Source organism: Suncus etruscus, chromosome 7, assembly GCF_024139225.1.
Source record: "Suncus etruscus isolate mSunEtr1 chromosome 7, mSunEtr1.pri.cur, whole genome shotgun sequence".
Classification (NCBI taxonomy): domain Eukaryota; kingdom Metazoa; phylum Chordata; class Mammalia; order Eulipotyphla; family Soricidae; genus Suncus; species Suncus etruscus.
The window spans coordinates 47,285,543-47,298,896 of record NC_064854.1 but is presented as its reverse complement, the minus strand read 5'-3'; the positions used below and the strand labels follow the sequence as shown (position 1 = coordinate 47,298,896).

The 13,354-nt window shown below is 34.8% G+C and overlaps 1 protein-coding gene across 1 annotated transcript in view; it reads left to right on the top strand.

Moving 5' to 3' along the window:
* CATSPERE (catsper channel auxiliary subunit epsilon) overlaps positions 1 to 13,354 on the top strand; it is a 144,510-nt gene that overhangs the window by 56,245 nt on the left and 74,911 nt on the right. Inside the window, exons 7-8 of the mRNA XM_049777559.1 lie at positions 6,858 to 6,916; positions 8,973 to 9,048. Coding sequence (XP_049633516.1) covers positions 6,858 to 6,916; positions 8,973 to 9,048 — 135 coding nt within the window. The remainder of the gene's footprint in view (positions 1 to 6,857; positions 6,917 to 8,972; positions 9,049 to 13,354) is intronic.

Sequence of the window (13,354 nt, the reverse complement as noted above, 5' to 3'; positions counted from 1 at the left end):
AGCTTTTAGTATTATTGGTTTTCTGTAATAATTTTGTTTTCTAGTTTACTGCTAATTATTATTCTCTCTCTGGAGATACTATAAGTGATACTTAGCTATCTAGTACTAGGGCCTTGCATTATAATGCTGGTAGGACCCAGAAGTGCTGAAGGTCACAAGGCATACACCCACCCTATAGTGCTCAAGGAGCCATATAAGTATAAAAGAGGTAATTTACAAATATAATGCTAACATTCCAGTCCTTATGACATCTCATCTCCCTGGCACTTCTTTCTTTTTCTCAATGGGAAGTTTGGGCCACTTATTTGAGACTTCTTTTCTAAAGTAAACTACCAAAAAGCTTCTAGAAACAATAAATTCATATAGCAATGTGGCAGGCTACAAAATTAACACACAAAAATCAATGGCCCTTTTATACACCAATAATGATAGGGAAGAAATGGACATTAAGAAAACAACCCCATTCACATTAGTGTCATACAAACTCAAATATCTTGGAGTCAACTTGATTAAAGACATGAAAAACAAATACAAAGGAAACTATAAAACCCTGCTTTAAGAAATAAGAGAGAACACGTGGAAATGAAAACACATACCTTGCTCATGGATTGGCAGGATTAATATTATTAAAATGGCAACACTCTTTAAAGCATTGTACAGATTTAATGCGACTCTTCTAAAGATACCCATGATATTTTTCAAAGAAGTGGATCAAACACTTCTGAATTTCATTTGGAACAATAAACACCCATGAATAGCAGAAGCAATTCTTAGGAAAATAAATATAGGAGGCATTACTTTCCCCAATTTAAACTGCATTACAAAGCAATAGTTATCAAAACAGCCTGGTATTGGAATAAAGACAGATCCTCAAATCAGTGGAATAGGCTTGAGTACTCAGAGAATGTTCTCCAGACATAAAATCACCTAGTTTTTGATAAAGGAGCAAAAAATCCTAAATGGAGCAAGAAAAACCTCTTCAACAAATTGTGTTGGCACAACTGGTTGGACACTTGCAAAAAAGCAAACTCAAACCCCCAGCTAACACCATGTACAAAGCTAAAATCCAAGTGAATTAAAGACCTTGATATCAGACCTGAAACCATAAGGTATATAGTACAACATGTAAGTAAAACACTCCATGACATTGAGATTAAAGTTATCTTCAAGGAGAAATAACACTCTCCAAACAAGTGGAAGCAGAGGTAAGCAGGTGGGAATATATTAAGCTGAGAAGTTCTGCACCTCAAAGGAAATAGTGCCTAGGATACAAGAGCCACCCACAGAAGGGGAAAAATTATTACCCAATATCCATCAAATAAGGGGCTAATATCCAAAATATACAAGGCACTGACAGAACTTTACAAGAAAAAATATCTAATCCCAAAAAATGGGGAGAAGAAATGAATAGACACTTTGGCATAGAAAAAATACAAATGGCCAAAAGGCACATGAAAAAATGCTCCATGTCACTAATCATCTGGGAGATATAAATCAAAACAACTATTAGGTACCATCTCACACCACAGAGATTGGCACACATCACAAAGAATAAGAACAAGCAGTTCTGGTGGGGATGTGAAGAGAAAGGAACTCTTATTCACTGCTGGTGGGAAGGCCGTCTAGTCCAGCCTTTATGAAAAACCCTATGGAAATTCCTTAAAAAACTGGAAATTGAGTTTCTATATGATCCAGCTATACCACTCCTAGGGATATACACTAGGAACACAAAAATACAATTCAAAAATCCCCTCCTCATGCCTATATTTATTGCAATGCTATTTACAATCACCAGAATCTGGAAAAACCAAGATGCTCTTCAATAGAGAAATGGCTAAAGAAACTGTGGTACATATACACAATGAAATATTATGCACCCGTCGAGGGAGATGAACTCATAAATTTTTTCCTATACATGATGTACATGGAATCTATTATCCTGAGTGAAATAAGTCAGAGGGAAAGAGATAAATACAGAGTAGTATCACTCATCTATGGGTTTTAAGAAAAATAAAATACATTTTTGCAATAACTCTCAGAGACAAAAGAGATGAGGGCTGGAAGGTCCGGCTCATGATATGAAGCTCACCACGAAGAGTGGTGAGTGCAATTAGAGAAATAACTACACTGACAACTATCACAACAATGTGAATGAATGAGGAAAGTAGAAAGCCTGTCTCAAATACAGGCAGGGGTGGGGTGGGAAGGAGGGAAATTTGGGACATTGGTGATGAGAATGTTGCACTGGTGAAGGTGGGTGTTCTTTATATCACTGAAACCCAACTACAATGATATTTGTAATCAAGGTGTTTAAATATATATATCAAAAAAACAAAGTGGATTAAAGACCTAAAAATTAGAATAAAATTTATAAAATACATTAAAAAACAGGAAAAACTTCAGGTAATGGACTTTAGAAGTATCTTAAAAAACTGACAACAACATAACCACTAACAAAAACAAATGGGACTATATAAAATTAAAAAGGTTTTGCATAGATATTTCATTCTTATAAACATCCTGCCTTTTTATAACTATCTTTTCTTATAAATACACAGTAAGTGTACCCAAATAAATATATCTTGCCTTTTTTAGAAACATCATAGCTTTATCTGAACATCAAAGTATTTTATTTATGTTAGCTTTTTAGATATTCTTGTTTTGCCTTGTTTTCATTTTTGTAGTTCTAAGGATTGAACCCAATGCTTGTTTCTTCCAATGACAAATATATCCATATCATTTTTATCTTTTTACTGGATACTTCAATACATCTAAAGTCAGTTATTATGTTAACTTAATTCATCTATGTCTGTGTGTATGTGTTTATGTATAGCCACCAAAAGCAATTTAGAAACATAGGAATTATAATCATTTCTTAAGAATGTGATTATCTGCCTCTAAAATCACAGATCTTCAAATAATGGCTTATTCAAAAATATTCATGTGAAATATTAAAACTTTAATTAAAACAATATAGTGAGAGAAGAAAATAACATAAATATTTACAAAGGAAAATAGATTCTTATAAAATCGAGAAGTTTCAAGCAAATAATTTCTGATAATCAGAGTCTGGGGATATGGCACACATATTTTATATGTTTAATAGCCCTGGGTTTAATCTTTGGCACCACAAAGAAAGGTAGAGGGGAGCCCCACTTTACCACTAACTAATCAGACTCCTCTCCTCCCAGACTTAAACAAAATTCTCTTAGTTTCTCAAATTATAGATAATATTACTTATGTAATCATTTTAAAACTTAAGGTCATTTTAATGTGTACTTTAGTTTTTTGTGAAGCAGAATAGTTCAGAGCAAAAGAAATTTAGAGATGTGAAGAGAGAACAATACATGTTAAAGAGAGAATACAGGCTTCTCCAGAGTGAAAATAAAACGATAAATTTTTTAAAAGCAAAAATTAAAACTGTGCTATGTTCAGTGTATAGATAAAAATAGGACTTTTGCAATAAAAAATTTAGGAGGAAAAAGAGGCAATATATATTAAAATTTTTATAATAAAAACTAAAATGTATAAGTGTACAACATTTAATATATACATAATTACAGCTGCAAATGGTTAAAATATGCTGAAAATGCTAGATTGTCCGATCCCAATTGGATTAGCACCTTTAATCTCGATCCAGCATGGAATGAGACAAACACACAAGTAAGGAGAAAAAAATACATGTGGATCATTCAAGTTTTAGAGTAGTCTATGGAGACATCAATGGACTCACAGGCAGGCCATTTATTCAATATAATATTGAATAAATATTCCCCCTACCCAGACTCCCAACGTATGAGCCATTGCTTGTTTTGACAGACATTAAAACTCAATAGGTACATAAAGAGCAGATGCTGGGGTTTTTTCCATAGCAAATCAGCAGGCACTTTTATAGAATAATCATTAGTGCTTCCTAATCTATAGGTGTTTTATTTTTTAAGTTAGTCACAGTGAAATCACAAATTTATTTGTGATTAGTTTTCAGAAATACAATGTTTGAACACTAATTCCTCACCTGTGTCCACTTCTCACCATCAATGTCATCCTACCCCCCCCATTTTCCTTCCATCCACCAATTTGCCTCTATCAGAAGTGCTTTATTTAATATATGTTTTTGCAATGTGTTTTACAGTACTGTAAATTTACAACACTGTTGCTCATCTATAGTACTTTACTGCCTTTCAACACCAGCTCATCATCCTAGTTAAAGGCTTTCCTCTGCCACAGTAGTTGCACAGTAGTTGTCTTCTCTGTGTCATAGCCCCTAACTTCCTTAAGTGGCTTATTTCCAACTGGATTCAGCAGAATGCTGTGAGATGGCATTGTTCCTTTTCTCATAGGCACACTAAAATAGGGAAATCTTATGTATAGAAACAAGTTCTTATCTACAAGGGATAAGAACCCATAAATTTTATAATACAGGGGTGCCTCCCACCCTGAACATATGTCATGGGGACTTATGTCAACTTGGACCTCATGTGATCCAACATCGACCATACAACCCCAAACCCCAGATCCAAACTTTGAACTAGCAGAGTTCCTCCAGGGGAATCCCTAATACCGCTCTAGTACCAACTTGCCCAGGGTAGGTTCATATGACACCCTGTTGACAAGGAAACTGCAGCAGCTTGATCTAAGGGCAGGTTGTCCTACCTTGTCACCTAACAGTTAAATGATATCAGAAGACATCTCGTCCTTTGATCTTTGAAAAAACCAAGATCACTAAATATAGAAGACTGACTACAACAACCATAACTGAGCAGAACTTCTGGAACAATAAAGAAAGACTCTATCTTAGACTTCATCCTAGGATTTGTGCAAAAAACAAGATCTCTAATTATAGAGGACAGACTTTGACAACTACAACTGAGCAGAACATTTCCTGACACCATAGAGAAAGACTTTGGGATTTGACAATGAATAGGTCTGGAGCCTGTAGTCAGTCTTATGACAGTATGCTTCAATGGTGGAGACATCCCTTATCTCTTAGGCCAAGGGAATTTCCTTCCTAATTTCCCCCCAATACTTGATATGCCTATGCAAAAACAAACAAAAAACACCACCATGCCAGCCCCCCTCTTTTTTAAAATTCATATTTATAGTCTCTAAAGGAAGATCCTGCCTGCTTTTTTTTTAAATCAGAACCATAGAACATGAATCATCTTGTTCTGCCTCATATTGTTTTTTTAATATTTTTATTTAAACACCTTGGTTACAAACATGATTGTGGTGGGTTTCAGTCATATAAGATAACACCCCCCATCACCAGTGAAACATTCCCATCACCAGTGACCCAAATATCCCTCCTCCCCTCCCTGCCCCTACCTGTACCCTAGACAGGCTTTCTATTTCCTTCATATATTCTCATTGTTAGGATAGTTCGCATGTAGTTATTTCTCTAACTAAACTCATCACTCTTTGTGGTGAGGGTCATGAGGTTGGCTATAACGTCCAGACCTCCTCTCTTTTGTCTCTGAAAATTGTTGAGAAATGTCTTTAATTTTTCTTAAAACCCATAGATGAGTGAGACCATTCTGCGTCTTTCTCTCTCTCTCTCTGACTTATTTCACTCAGCATAATAGATTCCATGTACATCCATGTATAGGAAAATTTCATGACTTCATCTCCCCTGACAGCTGCATAATATTCCATTGTGTATATGTACCACAGTTTCTTTAGCCATTCATCTGTTGAAGGGCATCTGGGTTGTTTCCAGAGTCTTGCTATGGTAAATAGTGCTGCAATGAATATAGGTGTAAGGAAGGGGTTTTTGTGTTGTATTTTTGTGTTCCTAGGGCATATTCCTAGGAGTGGTATAGCTGGATTGTATGGAAGCTCAATTTACAGTTTTTGGAGGAATCTTCATATCGCTCTCTAGAAAGGTTGAACAAGTTGGCATTTTCACCAGCAGTCTGCCACATAATTCTATCTTCCTAAAAACTGAAAGAAAAAAAAAAGTGGATGGTACCAGGGCAAAACAGTCTCATGAGCATTGAGTAGAAATAAGAAATGATCAGATTTAAATACCCAACTCAAAACTAATGACAATAGAATAAAGAGACTCAAACCACAACATGCTATATACAAAAGGGACCTATTATTACACTAGCAGTCCAAGGGCTTAAGGGTGGAGGTATGGGAAGCAAGCTGGTAAAAGTGGCAGAGGGAGATCATCACTGGTGGTGAGAATTACCCTAATTCATGTCACTATGTACCTTAAATATAACTGTGAAAGACTTGTAATTCACAATGTTCTCTAGAAAAATTTAAAAAAATGAATGCTGTGAGAAAGGTACTCTTTCACTGCTGGTGCAAACCTCAATTGTCATGAGGAAAACAATTTGGACATTCCTAAAAAAAAATTATGTATTGTGCTGTTTATCTCAATAACTCCACTTCTTGAAAGTTCCTAGCCTAGGATTATAGTAGTTACTAGGTCATAGTTCTTAGTAATCACTAGTTCATAAGATCATGATTTAAAATGAACTCATCTTTTTTTTTAAAAAAAAATCCTACTTTATTTTATTTTTGCCCATTTTGCCTTCTACATCTAAAAATCCTTTACATATTTTATTCTATGCTTTCCTGGGCTCAGGTTTGTAGTAATCAAATATTTGGTATTTATTCTATTCTTTCCTGCAATTCTTTCCCAGCTACACATTTGAAAACCTTTTATATTCTGAGAATTAAACTGTTTGGCCCATGTCTATTTCAACCTTGTTGAGTTTTTTGTTTTGTTTTGTTTTTTGTTCAGGGGAATGATTTAAATATGTATACCTTTAATGTCTACCTTAAAGTATTGAGTGTCTCTATTTTCAATTTTCCATTTAATATAAACTTTAAACTTGTATTTTCAGGCAATAGATTTTTTTCAGAGTGGAAATTTTGAGGGTGTACAAGATTACTTCAGGTTGCAGTAAGTCACTTTTAAAAGATACTACACAGTAGTAAGCATACTTTCATGTCATTGATTTGTAATGTCTGATTAAATGGACTCATACTCTCTTAAATATGCAGGGTCCTGCTTCCTTTAAATGCCAGGGCATAAAATGTGACTTACAATTCAATGGGAATTTTATTTCTCTGAGGGTTTTCATGTGTCCATTTAAGGATTCAAGAATAAAAGAGCTAATATGTTATTTAAAACACATTTTATAATCAAATTCCATCCCCCGATTTCTGCATATTATCTTTAAGCAAAAGTTGAACTATATTTTCCTGGGGAATCTTCAATATAAGTAGATCAGATGAAATCCAATATTTTCCTCATATTAATATTACACTTTGCCACTTAGTTTCTTTGAGGGAGACAACCAACTTAACTTGGACTTGTGTCTTAAGGGATTTATGTGGTTTGTGTTCCTGGCTCAAATTTTCTGAAAAAAAAAAAATCGTTTTTTCAATCAATTGTCACTCCAAATATTTCTTGTTCAATATATGTGGCAAAAAGGAAAGTCAAAGCACTATCATAGAACATATCTGTAGGGGCCGGAGAGATAGCATGGAGGTGAGGCGTTTGCCTTTCATGCAGGAGGTCATCGGTTCGAATCCCGGCATCCCATATGGTCCCCCGTGCCTGCCAGGAGCAATGTCTGAGCCTGGAGCCAGGAATAACCCCTGAGCACTGCCGGGTGTGACCCAAAAACCACAAAAAAAAAAAAAAAAAAAAAAAAAAAAAGAACATATCTGTAGTCAGATAAAATAAATAGAAACAAGATAACACCAACACAAGATATAATAAAATGGTACAAAAAGCAGAAAATGATTTTTTGATACAATAACTAAAAGAGAAGCTCTATTTGGGGCTGGTGCAACAGTACAGCAGGTAGGGTATTTGCTTTGAACATAGCTGCCCAGGTTTCCCAGTATGCTATATAATCCCTTGAACCCACCAGAATTGATCTGTGAGCACAGAGTTAGGAGCAAGACCTGAGTACCACTAGGTGGGCCCAAAGACCAAGAAAAATGTTAAATGTCTATTTAACCCTTTCACACACAACCCACAGACTTTTTTCTTGATTCTTCTGATATTTTGTGTTTCTTGAAGGGGTTGGAGAAATAATATTTACTCAGAATTTTTCAGAATGCATATCAAATTGTCTTAGGATACCTTAGGTCAACCTGAGAATTGAGATAGTTACTGAAATCTTTTAAATCAAATATTTAAAATATAATTATATAAAAATTATGCATAAATGATGAGACATTTACTTGACAATTTTTTTAATCTTTATTATATTGCTGACTTTAGCAAATCAAAGATTTCTGAAACTGATAAAACATTCTTATTTGTATAGTTATAATTGCTCCCTCATTTTTAAGGATCATAATTTTAATATTATTAGAATTGTTTGAATATGGGAAATTGATCTAACTTTTTAAATTGCTATTTGTATCCTCATTATAGTCTCTATAATAAGATATATTTAGCATTGTTGTTTTTGAGATTTTTCATTTTGCTTGAGTACAAAATAAATGATTCACATGCCCTTTGTAATTGAGAACATTGATTTCAGACATATCATACTGGATGGCATAATATGGTCCTGGAAACTAACTTCATATATTACTCCTTATTGTTCCAAAAATATTAACAAATGTATAGGGAAGTGCAATGGCTGTAGAAGGAAGCAAGCAATAGCCAAGCATTGTTAATATTATCAGGACATTATATCAATAGCAGAGCCTCAACCTGTGGATATTAGAAGAGTAATGAAATACTGATAAATGTTTGTTTCTATTTCCATTGTGTTGCTGACCACAATACTTAATAGCTGGTAAGAGTGACTTTAATGTATTAGCACGATGCATAGCTGTTTTAGTAAAGTTACCCCCCAAGGTTCCTAAAAATCCTCATGAGGATGAGTCAATTACATTGCATATCTGGACTTACAGCTTTTCTATAGAAATTCTGTATCATGCCTGATTTCCCATGTATTTCTACAATAACCTGAATCTGTTCTTTCTCCTAGAAACCTTAAAACAGGTATTGTACTTTTTAGCTTTAAGCCTAGTGACAGTGGGCATACATGTCTAAATCCCCAAAAGGTAAGTGACTTTAGTAGATTTTTAAAATCATATCAATAAATTTGCATATGTGGAGCAATAAATATCTCCATAAATGTCACTCCCTTAATAATTTGCAATGTTCTATAATGTTACACTTGAACAATGGCATTTTTGCTTTAAAAACTAGAAATCAGAGTTGTCCTCTATGAGAACATAAGCATATGTGGGAAATGAGAAATTGTTGATTTTGATGATAAATAAAACTGAGTAAAGAAAACTAAAAATTAATGGGAACTACTGAAGTTAAAATACAGTGTGTCATAAAATATTTCCAGTCATGTCCATCTACTTCTTGCAATTAATTTAAAAGTTAATCTTTTTTCATAAAAATTACTTTTAAGCTATGAATGAAAATTATAAAGATGGAAAATCAGGGCCGGAGTGGTGGTGCAAGCTTTAAGGCATTTGCCTTGCATGTGTAACCTAGGATGGACCAACCTCAGTTCAATCCCTGGTGTCCCATATGGTCTCCCAAGCCAGGAGTGATTTCTGAGCGCATAGCCAGGAGTAATCCCTGAGCATCACCGAGTGTGGCCCAAACAAACAAACAAACAAACAAATCAAAGTATCTTCCCTAGAAATAAATAAGCTAGCTTGGGGGCCTGGAGAGATAGCACAGCGGCGTTTGCCTTGCAAGCAGCCGATCCAGGATCAAAGGTGGTTGGTTTGAATCCCGGTGTCCCATATGGTCCCCCGTGAGTGCCTGCCAGGAGCTATTTCTGAGCAGACAGCCAGGAGTGACCCCTGAGCAATGCTCTATTACTTTACCTCTATTCAGATGAGAGGCTAAAGAAACTATGGTGCATCTACACAATGGGATACTATGCAGCTGTTAGGAAAATGAAGTCATGGAATTTGTTCATACATGGATAAATATGGAGAGCATTAGGCTAAAAGAAATGAGTCAGAGGGGAGAAATAGACAGAAAAATTGCACTTATTTCTGGATATTAAAAAAATATAATATGGTAATAATACCCAAAGGCAATAGAGATGAGGGCCAAAAGAGACTGGTCCATGATAGGAAGCTTGCCACAAAGAGAAGGGATGGGGCCGGGTAGGTGGCGCTGGAGGTAAGGTGTCTGCCTTGCAAGCGCTAGCCAAGGAAGGACCGCGGTTCGATCCCCCGGCGTCCCATATGGTCCCCCCAAGCCAGGGGCGATTTCTGAGCGCATAGCCAGGAGTAACCCCTGAGCGTCAAACGGGTGTGGCCCAAAAACCAAAAAAAAAAACAAAAAAACAAACAAACAAAAAAAAAAAAACAAAGAGAAGGGATTGCACTTAGGGCAGAGAAAGGACTATCATGACAATGATAGCTGGAAATAATCACTCTGGGGTTAGAGCCTGTTTTAAAGAGTACTCATTTTAAACAGATTCTAACCCAGAGTGATAACTTCTTATTAGCTCATAGAAATAAGACTGATTTTTCTGTATTGGTTTTTTCAGCCTATTATTTTTCTGTATTATCTGCAAGTAGTGAGAGTTTGACTTTTTTATTTAGATTTTTTGTCTAATTACTAAATACTAATTACCAAGACTGTTGAATAATACTGGAGAAAGTAGATATCTTTGTTTTGTATGTGATCCCAAAGGGATGACTTTCAACTATTTGCCACTGGCTTTGATATTGGCTGTGGGTTTTTTGTACATATTTGTTGCTATCTTAAAGAATAGTCCTTTGATATCTGTTTTTTTAAATTGGATATTAAATTTTGTCAGCAGTTTTCTCTTCAATTAAAATGATAATATAACTTTAATTTTTTTCCTTTTCTTGGTCTGATGATCTACATGTATTGAGCCATCCATACATCCCTGTAATGACCTATTTGATCCATATGTGATCCTTTTGATTGTTGGAGCACTTTTTAAGATTTTTGTTAAGTTCTTTGTTTTGATTTTTATCAGACTTAATGGTCTGTAATTTTCTTTTAAAATAATACTTATGTCATTCTTTGAAGGTTTCATGGAACTCACTAGAGAGCCCATCTGGACCTGGGCTTGCTTTCTTAGTAAGAATTAAAATTATTGTTTCAGTTTCTTTACTAGCTAAGTGGTGTGGTGTTGTTTAGCCTCTTATGATTATGAACTTTTGTAGTTCTGAGGTATTTATTGTAATCTTTTTCCTTTCATCTATGATGGTTTATTTGGGATTTCTCTTATTTCCTTGTGAGTCTAGCTATGGGTTACTCAATTTTGTTTATTCTTTATGAAAATCCATATTCTGGCATCATGAACCCTTTTTATTTTCTTGATGTCATTAATTTCTACTTGTACTACTTGTACTAGTTTCTCTAGGTATATGGTTAGATCATTGAGTTGAGATTTTTCTTCCTTCCTGATATGAGACCTGCATTGGTGAAAACTTCATTCTTCATATTGCCTTTTCTATATCCCATAGGAAAAATAGATATAAAAATAGAAAAATAAATATAAAACTATTTTGATTGTTTATTCTTGTTCATGTTAAGAATTATTCATATTTTTTCTTTGATTTCCTCTTCAATCCAGTTAGTTTTTCAGTTTCCAAATGTTGAGGCATTTCTTACTTTTCCTTTTATGATTCAATTCTGCCTTCATAAAATTGTGGTCTGAGAAGATATTTAATATGATTTAAATTTTTTAAGTTTTTTGGATACTTGAATTGTGCTCAAAGGTATAGTCCTGAAGAGGGTTTCATGTGCACTCAGTGTCTTGAGCATGGATGATTCCATATACGTTAGTTCATTTGGTTTGCTCTAGTTTCTTGTTTAGGATCCTTATTTCCTTCCTGATTTTATGTCTGGCTGACCTATCTAATAATAAAATAGGGTATTAATTTATTGAGTTAGTATTTTGTTGCCACCAGTATATCTTTTTTAGTTCAGTGAGAAGTTGCTTTATAAACCATACTGCCCCTTTATTTGGTGTATATATTAATGAATATTCTTGCTCTATTGAACTCTTAACTGGTATATAGTGTCTATATCTATCCCTTATTACTTTCTTTAGTTTAAATTTTATTTTGTCTGATAAAGGTATGTTTGTCCCTGCCTTTATTTAAGAGAGTACATGTGTGATTATTTAATCAATCTTCTTGTTTATAAAAACTCACTTTTATTTTCTTTTCCTCTGCTGCATTTTATTATTTTTATTTTTTACATTTCTAAAATGTAAACACCATGATTACAAAGTTGTTCCAAATTAAGTTTCAGTCTTACAATGTATGCCCCCCTCATCCATGAATGTTTACCACCAGTGTCCCAGTTTCCCTCCCACCTTCCCCCTTGCCTACCTATAGGACAGGCATTTTGCTCCTCCCTCCTTTATCTCTGTCCTCTTTCTATTTTCTCTGTTCTTTTTATTCCTTTTTGGACAGTGTGGTTTGCACTATTGTTATTGAAGGAATGTCATGCATATCACTTTATTCCATCCAGTACCCAGTTATTGTCCCAAGTGGTCAGTTCCAATGATCATTGTCATAGTGGTCCATTCTTTACCCTAACTGTACTTGGCAAGCTTCCTACCATGGAATGGTCCTCCTGTTCCTCCTCTCTATTGTCTCTAGATATTATTATCACATTATCTTTTCTTTTTCTTTTAAATATTTTTATTTAAACACCTTGATTACAAACATGATTGCGATTGGGTTTTAGTCATGCAAAAAACACCCCCCCCTTCATCAGTGCAACATTCCCATCACCAATGTCCCAAATCTCCCTCCTCCCCACCCCACCCCCACCTGTGCTCTAGACAGGCTTTCTACTTCCCTCATTCATTCACATTGTTATTATAGTTGTCAGTATAGTTATTTCTCTAACTGCACTCACCACTCTTTGTGGTGAGCTTTATGTAGTGGGATGAAACTTCTAGCCCTCCTCTCTTTTGTCTCTTAAAATTATTGCAAGAATATGTTTTATTTTTCTTAAAACCCATAGATGAGTGAGACTGTGTCTATCTATCTCCCTTTGACTTATTTCACTCAGCATAATAGATTCCATGTACATCATGTATAGAAAAATTTCATGACTTCATCTCTCCTAATGGCTGCATAATATTCCATTGTGTATATGTACCACAGTTTCTTTAGCCATTCATCTGTTGAAGGGCATCTTGGTTGTTTCCAGAGTCTGGCTATTGTAAATAGTGCTGTAATGAATATAGGTTTGATGAAGGGATTTTTGTATTGTGTTTTTGTGTTCCTAGGGTATATTCCCTAGGAGTGGTATAGCTGGATCATATGGTAACTCAATTTCCAGTTTTTGGAGAAATCTCCATATCGCTTTCCATAAAGATTAGACTAGATGGCA